This window comes from Micropterus salmoides, unplaced genomic scaffold (assembly GCF_014851395.1).
Source record: "Micropterus salmoides isolate LMB-PRFRI ecotype aquatic unplaced genomic scaffold, ASM1485139v1 Ms_hic_scaffold_20, whole genome shotgun sequence".
In the NCBI taxonomy this organism is placed as follows: domain Eukaryota; kingdom Metazoa; phylum Chordata; class Actinopteri; order Centrarchiformes; family Centrarchidae; genus Micropterus; species Micropterus salmoides.
Genome location: NW_024041151.1, coordinates 8,963,333 through 8,976,488, shown reverse-complemented (window position 1 = coordinate 8,976,488; position 13,156 = coordinate 8,963,333). Strand labels below are relative to the sequence as shown.

The 13,156-nt window shown below is 38.2% G+C and overlaps 1 protein-coding gene across 1 annotated transcript; it reads right to left on the bottom strand.

Moving 5' to 3' along the window:
• Positions 1–7,584: 7,584 nt before the first annotated feature.
• LOC119914974 (torsin-1A-like) lies at positions 7,585–8,548 on the bottom strand. The gene is made up of 3 exons (XM_038734518.1): positions 8,517–8,548; positions 8,135–8,256; positions 7,585–7,843 (listed from the first exon to the last, which is right to left on the bottom strand). Exons 1-3 carry the CDS (start codon positions 8,546–8,548, stop codon positions 7,596–7,598), a joined length of 402 nt encoding a protein of 133 aa, XP_038590446.1. The 3' UTR covers positions 7,585–7,595.
• Between the last annotated feature and the right edge of the window lie 4,608 nt (positions 8,549–13,156).

Sequence of the window (13,156 nt, the reverse complement as noted above, 5' to 3'; positions counted from 1 at the left end):
ATGTTCATTTTAATGAGATGGACGAGATGCATCCTGGATTAATTGACAGCATAAAGCCGTTCCTGGTGTAAAACAACAAGCTGGTTTTATTTGTCGGAAAGCCATCTTCATCTTCCTTAGGTAAAAGGATAAACACAATTTGTTGAAGTATCACCAGTCAGATGTTTTTTTTTTCATTTATTCAAAACAAATCAAATGTTTGTTAACGGTTTTACAAGCAGTAATGCTGTAATTTCTCTCAACTCTTTTTTTTCTCTTGACGCTTTGACGCTTTCTTGACTCCAATGTGATGACACATTAATTATGTTACATGGATTTTAGTCATGTGCCTTCACAGCAAGGTCTTTTCATGGAAGAAGGCTGTTTTCTTATACTGTCTCATATTACCTGATTTCCCAATAAATGTGAATTCACCCTATTCACTTCAGGGCCCAGGGCTCAGTTGTTCAAAAGTAATCTGATCGGATTTCGGCTATCGGATTGGTTCAAATCTTGAAAACGGGTTGTTCAAAAGAAAAAAAAGGATTTTGAAATTGGATCAGATCACCTAATCCAATCCTGGGTTTGATCTGGATCAAACCTTCAGTTTGTGTTGTTCAAAACATTTTAGTAGAATTGGGATCCCTTTGATCCAAAAAAAATCAGGATTATCCTGATCCCAAAAGAAGGGTGGATTCAGGGTGGATTTCAGGAACAAAATGTGATAAAACTTTTGAAGTTTTCCCAATAATACACATTTATTTATATTTTGTGTTCAGATGGTCTGACTGTAAATTTAAAATGGAAGGAAATGTTTGTGTTGTTTTATTGTGCGTTTTCTGTCTCTTCAAATAAAAGTGACTCCATGCAGACTGTTCTACCTGTTGGTTTTTATATCACTAACGGCCTACATTGTGATATGTATTTGTTAATCTTGAAAAGTTTGTCTCTGGATAAGGGTGATCCAATCAAATGTTGCTTTGAAAAACCGGCACAAAAGTAAGATTGATTGTGTGATACTGGATAGCAAAACATGGGATTTCCAAATCCGGATCATTCTGATCCAGATTAAACTTTTTGGACAACTGGGCCCTGGGGCCCTGGACGAGGAGGAGACATGAGGAGATAGGAGTCGAGGAAACATTTATTTAACTACATGAGATGTCCTTGCCTCGGAGCTGTCATTTTAAAGCAACGTGAGTTAAATATGATGTGCTGCAGAGCTGCATCATCTGTCCCTTGTTTTGAGCCTGCCATTGTGATCCCTGTCAGATGAGCAGACCAGCTGTCGGCACTAATAGGCTACATAAAGGCTAAGAACATATCTTCACAAAACAATCACGGATTACAGTAAGCTATAAGCTATCAGGCACCACACAGATATCCAGTAACTGTTTTTTGGAGGTGTGCCTTTTGCCTGTAAACGGGAGATCATTACAGCCCTCATCTTGATGAGGTGAGCGTTTCATTACATGTACCTGTAAGAAATGACACAGCTGCACAAAGTGAAACCCAACTAATGTCAGCATGTTTATTAGAAGTAAGACGAGATGTGAAATTAGGACAAAAGGAGGACCACACCTATTTTTTAGCACAAGAGTCGGACATGTCTGATACATGAGCTGATACAGAGTACATGGGACATAAAGAAGTGTACAGAAGCCTAGACAGATATATAAGAAGACATAAATAATAAAAACTTTTCCAGGGGTCGTATATATTATATTGACAGTTTTCACAGTCTTTTTGTTGTTGGATTTAGAAATTGAATTGATATAATGTACAATTTCAAGGAGAAAAGGTACAGTTTTTATTGCTAAAATTATTTATGAATGTGGAATTATGCCATTAGGATTAATGGGAAAAGGGCCTCTCCGAGGCACGTAAATACACACTGAGCAGTTGGTGGCAACTCGCAACCCTCACCACTAGATGCCACTAAAACTTGACACTGAACTTTTAAATTATCCATCCACCCACCAAACTAATTATTTTCTCACATTTAGAAACTGCACGGGCATGGACATGTTACCCCACCTTTACCTGTCACTGTAGCTTTCAAGGTGATTTCTTTATTGTGTTGCATGACGTATAACTGTTTTCTTTAATGATTAACTTTAATGATTAGAAAGCCTGCTATCACACATTTAAACGTTTCCATGCATGCAGTTACAGTCCCCTCCAAAAGTATTGGAACAGTAAGGCAAATTCCTTTGTTTTTGTTGTTCACTGAAGACATTTGGGTTTAGGATCAAAAGATGAGTATGAGACAAGAGTTCAGAATTTCAGCTCTTCAACTCAGGACATACCACATTTTGTTTGAACCCACCCATTTTTCAAGTGAGCAAATCTATTTGAACATGTGACTGACAGATGTTTCTGCCTTTTAGGTTGATTGTCCAAACATTAAATAGTTCTGCATGACTAGTCTAAGTTTTCATCCTTGGTTCAAACCTAGAAAGACTGCATTTCCTGTTAAAGAGGATAAACCAACATGAAGACCAGAGAGCTGTCTATGGGAGAAAAGCAAGCCATTGTCAAGCTGAGAAAAGAAGGAAAATCGACCAGAGCCATTGGATAAACATCGGGGAATAGCGAGCACAACAATTCGGAACGTCCTGAAAAAGAAAGAAACTACCGGTGTACTGAGCAACAGACGTCAAACAGGTCGGCCAAGGAAAACAACAGTATTTGAAGACAGAAATATCGTGAGATCTGTGAAGAAAACCCCCAAAACATCAGTAACTGACATCAGCAATGACCTCCACAGTGCAGGGGTGAAGGTATCACAATCCACTGTTGGAAGAAGACTCAGAGAGCAGAAATATAGAGGCCACACCACAAGATGCAAACCACTCATCAGCAGGAAGAATCGGAAGGCCAGACTGAAATTTGCAAAGAAGTACAGTAATGAGATGCAAAAGATCTGGAACACAATCTTATGGACTGATGAGACCAAGATTAATCTCTACCAAAGTGATGGAAAGGCCAAAGTGTGGAGAAAGAAAGGAACTGCTTATGAGCCGAAGCATACAAGCTCATCTGTGAAGCATGGTGGAGGTAATGTCATGGCTTGGGCCTGCATGGCTGCTTCTGGAACAGGCTCATTAATATTTATTGATGATGTAACTGATGATGGTAGCAGCAGAATGAATTCAGAAGTGGATAGAAACATTTTGTCTGCCAATTTACGGAGAAATGCATTGAAACTAATCGGGAGGAAGTTGATCATGCAGGACAATGACCCAAAGCACACTGCCAACAAAACAAAGGACTTCATCAGGGGGGAAAAGTGGAAGGTTTTAGACTGGCCAAGTCAATCAGCTGACCTTAAACCAATAGAGCTGCATTTCACCTCCTTAAGAGCAGACTGAAGGGAGAAACACCCCGAAACAAACGAACTGAAAGAAGCTGCGGTAAAAGCCTGGAATAGCATCACAAATGAAGAATGCAACAGTTTGGTGATGTCGATGGGTCACAGGCTTGAGGCAATTATTGCAAGCAAGAGTTACGCCACCAAATATTAAATGTTATTTACTTTAACATTACCTGTTCCATTACTTTTGCTCACCTAAGAATGCTGTGGTCTAATACAAACGGTGATATGTCCTAAATCGAATACCAGGAAATAAAAGCTGAAATTCTGAACTCTTGTCTCATACTCATCTTTTGATCTTAAACCCAAATATCTTCAGTGAACAACAAAAACAATGGAGCTTTGGATTGATCAGGAGGATGGCTGCTTTACTCCAAACAGTTTCACTGTATGAACCTGGACATTGTGTGAGACAAAAGCCGATGAATTAACATTGGATCTTGAGCGATCCTGTTGGCCTGTCTGGAGATTTAAATATTAAGATATGTTGCTGTGATTTATGCGTAAATGCGCACAGCAACTCTCTTAACCGGGAGATGGATTCGGGCTTATTCAAAGTGTGTATTCACAAAAACCTGCCTGCCCATCCACACATCATATTCAACAATAACATCATCGGTAATATCATTCCTCATTAAGGAATCCAGTTAGAACAGTGCTTTATCACGTGCTACACAAATGGTGATGGGCAGAAAGTTTGATTGCCATGGTTGGTTGTATATTTCAGCTGCATGTCACGCTTCTTTTAAACGTCACGGCTGCTAAAAAGACTTCTAAATCCTCGCTTTAAGCCCCTCAAGCAAGCCCCTTCAATGTCCTTCAAGATGGCACGCTGAGATCGATTTCCGGGTCACAGGCGGAGGATTGAGGATCGAGGAGGCACAAAAGGCAGATATCGGCTTTACACCTCAAATCCTTATGTAGACACAATATAGCTCTCATATTAACACACAAAGAGTAGGTTGTACATTTAAAGTGATAATTATTACAGTTTACTAATGCTAGGGTGATATAGCCTATATGCTTTATTTATTTGTTTATGTATTTAGTTAAATTTTCCTCTCCTTAATCATTTGGCTGAGAGCATTTGAAGACAATAGAAAGAAAATACAGCACATAATAATCTTGTGGGTCAGTCAGATGCTGACATTATAGGGGGAATTCAGGTTTATTGGGAATCAGGTTATTTGGGACAGTATAAGAAAACAGCCTTTAACTTCTGCCCTGAAAAGTGTCAGTCAGAGTTATTGTTGCTAAGACCTTGCTTTGAATGCATATGACTAAAATCAAATGACATAATTAATGTGTCGTCACATGGGGGTAGTCTGCATCTCACAAGAAGTTGATCCCAAAAAGCGTTAAGAGAAATCACAGCAATACTTGTTAAACTGTAAACAAACATTTGATTTGGTTTAAATAAATGAAAAATATTCTTTTTCAACAATTCCTCTGAAACTATTGTCACTGTTATGGCCCCCGTCTGTGCTTTAAAAGAAAATTCTGATTGGCCATGCTTTAACACGTGTTCAGCCTTTACCTGAGGAAGATGAAGATGGCCTTTATACTGTCAGTTAATCCAGGATGCATCACGTCCATCTCATTAAAAATGAACATTAAGCGTGCACAGTTGGTGACACTGTCTTTGATTCACTGCTGTAACTGAGACTGAGGACAAACATCAGTTTATTTATACATGAGGCAAAACAGTGTGTTTGAATTGTGTCTACTTTTTATCATACCTTGTACATTCACTTTATGTGGGAAGTGAAGTTTGTATGTGAAAACATGAACAAAGCTGCTGTCCATTTTCTTCTACAAATAAAGACCACCAGAGGCTTCTGTGGGTTGTTGTTGCTCATGAATCCATTTGCAGTTTTCAGGATGATGCGTGAGGCAATGTGCTGCCTGAACAGTTTACTTTCCAGGTCAGCCTGGAGACCTGGAGAGTGCACAGCTCTTGAACAAGATACTAAACAGTTCACAAAAGAAACAGGAATCACACTTTAAAATGACATCACAATGGACACAAATGTTAAAATATCAAATAAAGTAGCCTACAAACATTTATGTTTAAAAGTTTTGTTATTCTTTATTTGACGCAGAAATTGTGTATAGGCTGCCTGATGGGGTCATTCTTACAGTCTTACCCTCCTTACTTGGATTTCAGGTTTTGGCGGTAATCACTCACTAGTTTTGAACATGCCATTTCACTCTTTCTAAGATTCCTCCCTCTCATAGCTGTGACAGCCTAAGAGGACAGATGATGTGACAGCAACTCACAAGCAGCCTGAGTCAGGTAGTATTAAAATTTGGTTAAAGCTGGGGAATTTTAAAAATACGATTTTGTCAGGGCTTGACATTAACTTTTTTTTACAAAGTTACTAGCCATGCAGCATTTTCACTAGACACATTTTTGTTGTTGGAAAATTACGTTTCATCTGATTAAAGCTGACAAACGCATGCTTAAATTGGCATGCTAAATTTGGCATGATTACTTTTATTAAAACATAGAATTAACTCTGGAAAGGTAGTTGTGATATGAGGATATGATGTGACATATGGCAGCTCTGCTAGCAGTAACACCATGTCTCTAAATCATAATAAAGATATCTGCAATTTTACAGCATTTAACAGCGCTTTCCTCCTGCATTTTCTCTGTCTCAGCTCTCCCGTTTCTCTTTCTCTTGTTCTCCTGTGCATTTTTCTCCACGCTGCTCGGCCACGCACACTTACGCACTGACTGAACGCTGTGTTTGGTTCCTCTGGCTCCTTGGGGTCATGTACTTGGGGACTTTCCCCACCACATTTTGAAATGGCTGATTTTGTTCCCATCCCATTTTGAAAGCATTTGTTAAAAATGTACTGAAAAATAGCTTGCACCAAGAAATGTTAATTAACAATAAAATTGCTTTGAGAAAGGTTTATTTGCACAATAAGAAAACATGCAATGCGGTGTAAATATAGTTTCCCAGATAATGTCTTCAGAATGCAGGAAATTAAGTGTTTAATACTCAAAATCTTCTGGGGAAGAAATACAATTTTACAAAAAAAGAGTTAAATAGAAAGTAAGTTTTGCTGTGTAAGTTTTTAATCTACAGCCTTAGATTTGATTTTATAAAAAGCAGCAGTAAAAAGAAAAGTCTTAAGTTTTTATTTAAAATAACTGAGTTTCAGCAGACCTGCAGTTTTCTGGGAGTTTGTTCCAGATATATGGAGCCTAAAAACTGAATGCTGCTTCTCCATGTTTAGTTTTGACTCCGGGGACAGAAAACAGACCTGTCCCAGACAACCTGAGATGTCTGGATTGTTCATAATGTAAAAGAAGATCAGAAATGTATTTTGGCCCTAAATCATTCAGTGCTTTATTAACCAACAGCAGTATTTTAAAATGAATTCTTTGACAGAGATGAAGCTAGTGTAATGAAATAGACTGATGTAATCCACTTTTTTGGTCTTAGTGAGGACTCAAGCAGCTGCGTTCTGAAATAGCTGCAGCTGTCTGATCGATTTTTAGGGAGCCCCGTAAAGACACTGTTACAGTGGTCGAGTCGACTGAAGATAAATGCATGGACAAGGTTTCCAGGTCCTGCTGAGACATGAGTCCTTTAATCCTTTATATATTCTTCAGGTGATAGTAGTCCATGACTACACCAACATTTCTGGCTTGGTTTGTGGTTTTTAACATTACCGACTGAGCACTGACTTTAAAAACGCTCTTCCTTGGCTCCAAAAACAATCACTTCAGTTTTGTCTTTGTTGTTTGTTTGAAGCAAATTCTGGCACATCGTTGCCACACCTGCCTAAAACCTTTGCATAGTATTTGTATGCTGACCTTTTAGATCCTTGGGCAGAGGTCTGCTATCTGTTCCAGAGTCTCGACTGAAAATAAAGGGGACAGAGCGTTTGCTATCAGGGCCCCGAGGCTCTGGAACAGCCTGCCTGAGGAAATCAGGTCGGCTGAGTCAGTGAACTCTTTTAAGTCCCTTCTTAAAACATACTTTTATAGGAGAGCCTTTCCCAATCTTATTAGACTTTATTTTATCCCTTTTATTTTATTGTATTTTACTAATTTTATATTTATCTTAAACGTGTATTTTAGTCTTTTCAATGTTTTCATGCTTTTATCTTGTATTGTATTTGTATTATTGTCTCTTGGGTATTATTGTCTTTACACTTGTTAAAGCACTTTGTAACTTGTTTATGAAAAGTGCTCTACAAATAAATATTATTATTATTATTATTATTTTATGTAGTAGTCCAATTTGCTCTGTACCGTCTTGCAGCCTTTGACAGAGAAAACTCTCTCAGTTTCGGGGAAATAAACCAAATCTTTGGCCATCTTCTCTGCCTCATTTTGGTCTGGCTTAAATCCTCTGTCTCTCATCTCGGATATGGCACACTGGACAACGTGCCGGTACTCCAGAGGCAGAAACGGGATGAAAAAGTCCACCGGGTTCTCAACAATCAAATGTGAATACCACAAGCCACCTACAGGAATAGATTGAGAGATCCTTAAGTGTTACGACCCCTAAACCAATCCCTAACCAAACAAACAGAAATAAAGCCACGAAAACTAAACTACCAGTTCCATCAGAAATATAAGTAAAGAACAATAATCAAAAGAAATACTAATCAGCAGCGGTCTCTGTGGTCTGCTGCTGCCATGGCTGGAAGGTGGACAAGAGATCTAAACCTAAAGCTAGTTTTTTCAGAATCTATTTTTCTATCTACTTTTCTATCTTTTTTTCTGACTAGGACTAAAAGAAGTAGTCTACTCACCATTGTTGTTAAATGCTGAGACAGGGATCGATGTTTCCAGGTCTCTGAGTTCAATCTTTTCTCGATCTCCTGCTTTCCAGAAGTCTAAAGCTGTCTGTGTGATGGTCTGCCCGCCAGTATTGCTAGGAGGAAGATCAGCTTTGTTAAAAATCTTAACATCTAAAGTGCCTAAAACCTGTGCAGGGTACTGTAGCCTATAAAAAGTAACAAGTATGTGTCTGTCTAAATTGTGTGTAGATACAAAAAGTCACAGAAATAAATATTGATGATCTATTTGGAAGAAACTGCTCAAAAATCTAATTCTAAGGCTTGAAAAGACGTCAACATCTTAATCCTATATGACTCAAGCATTAGTCTACTGCTCGCAAAACTGTAAACAAACAGCTCTCTCTCTGTGCTCTTGTCTGTGTCCATAAAGGTTTGACTAAATTAAAAAACATTTAAATTCCTCCATAACAACTGTTCTGATTCAATTCGGATTGGTCATACTTCAACAAATGTGTTCATCCTTTCACCTTATGAAGATGTAGATTGCTTTCTGAAAAAAGGAACCTCCATAGGGATTGTTGTTCCCCAGGAACGGCTTTATGCTTTTAATCAATTCAGGATGCATCTTGTCCATCTCATCAAAGATAAATATGGAGCGTGCACAGTTGGCGAGATTGCATTTGATCCACTGCTGTAACTGAGACTGAGGACAAACATCAGTATATTTAATTCATATACTATAAGAGGCAAAACAGAATGATGTCAATGTGTTTGAATTGTGTCTTTTTATCTTACCTTGCAGGTCTCAATTTTGCTTTTATGTGGGAAGTGATAATCAGAATGGAAAATATGAACAAAGCTGCTGTCCTTCTTGTAAATGCTTTCAGCAATCAGGTTACTAACATGGGTCTTCCCTGTGCCAGTTGGTCCGTGCAGAGACAGCACCAGAGGCTTCTGTGGGTTGTCGTTTCTCATGAATTCATTCACAGCTTTCAGGATGATGCGTGAGGCAATGTGCTGTCCAGGTCAGCCTGGAAGAGTGCAGAGCAAAAAGTCAACAGGACTATTGAAACCTTTCTCAGCATTGCCGTCAGGAAATTCTTTAGCTAAGGTGGCCACCAAAATCTCGCCTCGTCTGGCTTCATGATCCATTTCGTTATTACGTGACAGCTAAAAAAAACCCCACAGTCTTTAAATAGCTTTATCAAATCAACCTTAATTTGTATAGCGAAAGTGTTTTCAAAGTGCTTTACAGGGGACCGATAGTAATAAGTTGGGAAGTATTTATGATACATGTATTTAAAATTCAATTCTACAAAATTTTGTAGTTTCAAAATACTGTAAAATACTTTGTAAGAAATCTATCATAAAAACTGTGATTAGTGCCTTCTCAGTAATTTGCCCATAGTTGCATTCTTTCTCCTGTGGTTGCAAAACTACTACTTCTCACCTTATTTATTCCCTCAGTAAACACTTCTAATAAGATTATTGTCTCAGTCATTAGTTTCAAGTCTTCCTCAATACAACATGATGTTCATTTAGTCAATTATGGTCCCATTTAGAGGAAAATAGAAGATAAAACAGGGTATGCTTTAGGGCGGGACTACCTTGTAATTGACAAGTCATTACCATGTCGACCTGTCAATCAGGCTAGAGGCGACTTGTATCCACTGCACTGTGTAAATTTAACCAGCGTATTAAACAAGCTTATTAAGAGTCGGTTGTTCATTTTTTCCTTAAGTACGTTTTGTTTTAAGGCTGTTTTTTGCTGTATTGTTCATTGTTAAGAGCAGATTGCAGAATGCAGGCTATTACTTTCCAAGTTATGTTTCAGTTGACAGTAAAAACACCAAAGTCACTAAATTTACATTATCGATGTGGCTGCAACGTTAATGCAGAAGCCTATATAATTCAGATAAGAACTACAGACGTTTCTTCCTTTAGTCGCATTGGAACAAACTCAGTTCACATCGCTCAATTGTCTAACATTACTTTTACATGTAGACCTACTCACCTGCTGCATGGTGGGCTGTCCATTCATGATCGCATTTTAAATCCATTTGTATGTGTTTCCTGATATTCCAGAAATCTGACAGTATTTCTGTCACAGTGTCACACGCCATCATGCAGTGTTCATGCATTTCTTGCCGCAAACAGGCTGACGATAATGTGACACATAACAGCAAATATAAGATTCCCACTTTCATCGTAGAAACCACTTAATTCCTGACGTCAGTCGTTTTTTTATGTGGTAAAAGAACAATAATCCCACGGTGAACCGCGCTAAACCAGCAGGTTTACTAACTTCTTTTCAATTTCCTCTGACTATTGAGAAAGTTGAATCCAGCAGTGCTTCTATTCTTTCATTGCACCACCGTGACATCACTTTCGTTATAAGCGAGAGACAGACTGCCTCCAGTGAGCAGCATCTGGCGGGTCTTATGGTGCGTTCAAGCCCACTTGGAACTCAGAAATTTACAACATCCTCCAACCAGAAAAACACCTGTGGATGGTCAGTTTACAGTTTACATAGAGCCTGGTCAGAAACTTTTTCATGTTCCAGCTAAACAGTAGCCTATACCAAAATATTTTCTGAAAACAATTGTGGCGAGAAATAGGCAATCCAGTAGGCCTTACGGAATCTTGATTTATCAGACCTGCATAGTTTTACAGATTGTTTTGAGTTGCATGAGCCTGCCGCGTTGCGTTGGACAGACTCGTGTTTGAAAAAGTGAAAAGTGAAAAAGACATATACTTAAGTAGCACTTTTTTCGGATGCACTTATCACATTTTAATTGTACTATACTAAGTTGTATATTAAATGTGTTATTTTGGAACAACTTAAAAGTATGTTAAGTGTCATTTTAGAAATACTTAAAGTCAACTTTAATATAATTGCAATATATTTTAATATACTTAGTTGTGTTAAATTACAGTAAAGGTACTTAAAGTAGGTCCATTACTAGTAGTACCTTTACTGTAATTTAAATTTACTTTTTCTAAATTTAACTTAAAATAGCTATCCTTTTGTGCTATACTTGAAGAACAGTTTAAAGCCCCCCTCCAGTGTATTTTGATATTTCTATGATATTTCATATTTTTTGGAGTCATTTCCTTACAATGTTGATTACCCATATAGTTTGCCAAATATTTTTTAACGAATAGCTTAATATTGTGCTCAAAGTTGCAAATGTTGCTTAGTTGTTAAAATGGTGTTGTGACGTATGACTATAGTAATTCCATAAGTAATACGTCTTTCTCCAAGCTTGTGCAGGTGAATTGTCATGACTTGTTAAAAAACTGTCACGCCATCACGCCTCAAATTGCAGAGCATTGTTGTGAATTTTTTGTAAATTACAAAAATAAATTCCATTTAGGTTCAGGTGAAACCTCTCCCAGTTAATGCTCAGTTCTTCCATTACAACATGATCAAAAACATTACATAAACACTACTGTACATTCAGCCAAGGAGCTGTATATGATAAAATGTTATTAGATAGGTACAACAAATAACACAAACATACAGATTTGCTTAACAACTGTGCTGTCTACATGTCATTTCACATTAAAACAGACAGCAACATATTAGTTGCATTTATTACCTTGATTATAACCTCACTGGTCATTTTAACAAATGCTCCGTATTTGTATAGCGCCTTTCTAGTCTTTTCAACCTCTCAAAGTACTTTTACACTACATCTACATTCACCATTCACACACATTCATACACTGAGCCTAAGTGCTCAAAACGAAACTAACATTCACACACATTCATTCACTGGTGGAACAGCCGCCAGGGGCAATTCAGGGTTCAGTATCTTGCTGAAGGACACTTCCACATGCAGCCTAGAAGAGCCGGGGATTGTTTGGGCAACCCGCTCAACCTCCTGAGCCACAGTCGCCCACAGTGCAAAAGCAGAATTTAGGGCTCATACACACACATGCAGGCCTGCCTTGTTAAAATCTCATGCATCAAATTCCAGCAACAGGGTTGCTTTGAAAAACAGGCACAAAAGTAAGAGGGTTTATGAGATCTGGGATAACAAAACATGGGATTTCCAAATCCGGATCATTCTGATCTAGATTAAACTTGATTAAACTCTAGATTAAACTTGGCCTAGGGCCCACTGTTCAAAAGTAATCTGATCGGATTTCGGCTATCAGATTTGGATGAAATCCTGAAATGGGTTGTTCAAAAGAAAAAAAGGATTCTGAAATCGGAAGGGTGGATTCAGGGTGGAATTTAGGAACAAAATGTCATAAAACTTTCCAAATTTTCCAAATAATATGAACTTGATTTGTTTAAACTTTACAGTGATAAAGTAGACATTACCTATTAAGCCATTCAGTACAATAAAGTAAAAAAAAAAATCCCCCAAGAAGCAGTCAATGTCAAACAAAACATAATGCATTTCATTTCAACTGTCATTCATTACTGTACATGATTTACAAAGGCACAATCATCAGAGGCGATCCATTCAAAAGTAGTTTGCAACAATTACATCCCTTATTGTACGTCCAATTAGTCCTTCATTCTGAGAGAACACTGGAGGTTTGTCCAGGTCTTCAACAGGCTCAGGTGCTTCATAAAAGTCATCAAAGAGACATTGCGCCTGGTAGCAATGTTGTGCAGAACAATACAGGCAAGTTTTATGTTGCACACTCCTTGTGGTTCCACTCGCAATGCAAAGCGCCTCTTCAGAACTCCATTTAAATGCTCAATTGCACACCTTGTTTTGCAATGAGCAGTGTTAAAGCGTGGCTGCTCAGGTGTGCTTGCTTGCTGCAATCTCGTCATCCTTTGGAAATGAAACCAAAGGATGACGAGGATTGATACAGCTTTCACCACATTACTCACAGGTGATTTGTCCATTGTGGTCACGAACCACTTGGTAGAAAGTCCCAGATGCATAGAAGTGCAGAACAATGAGACACTGTTCTTCTACAGACAGATCCTGACTCCTTTGGGTCCTGCGCTGAAGGTGTGGCCTGACAAGGTCTGTAATGTACTTAATATTAGCATTCCCAAAGCGA

What these genes read in the sequence shown, in the direction of transcription:
- LOC119914974 (XM_038734518.1), bottom strand. Translation starts at nt 8,548, where the DNA reads ATGGACACAGACAAGAGCACAGAGAGAGAGCT. An exon ending in AAGAGCACAGAGAGAGAGCT is followed by an intron (nt 8,257 to 8,516) that starts GTTTGTTTACAG and finishes TCTTCCTCCTAG; the next exon opens with CAATACTGGCGGGCAGACCA. An exon ending in CTCAGCATTTAACAACAATG is followed by an intron (nt 7,844 to 8,134) that starts GTGAGTAGACTA and finishes CTATTCCTGTAG; the next exon opens with GTGGCTTGTGGTATTCACAT.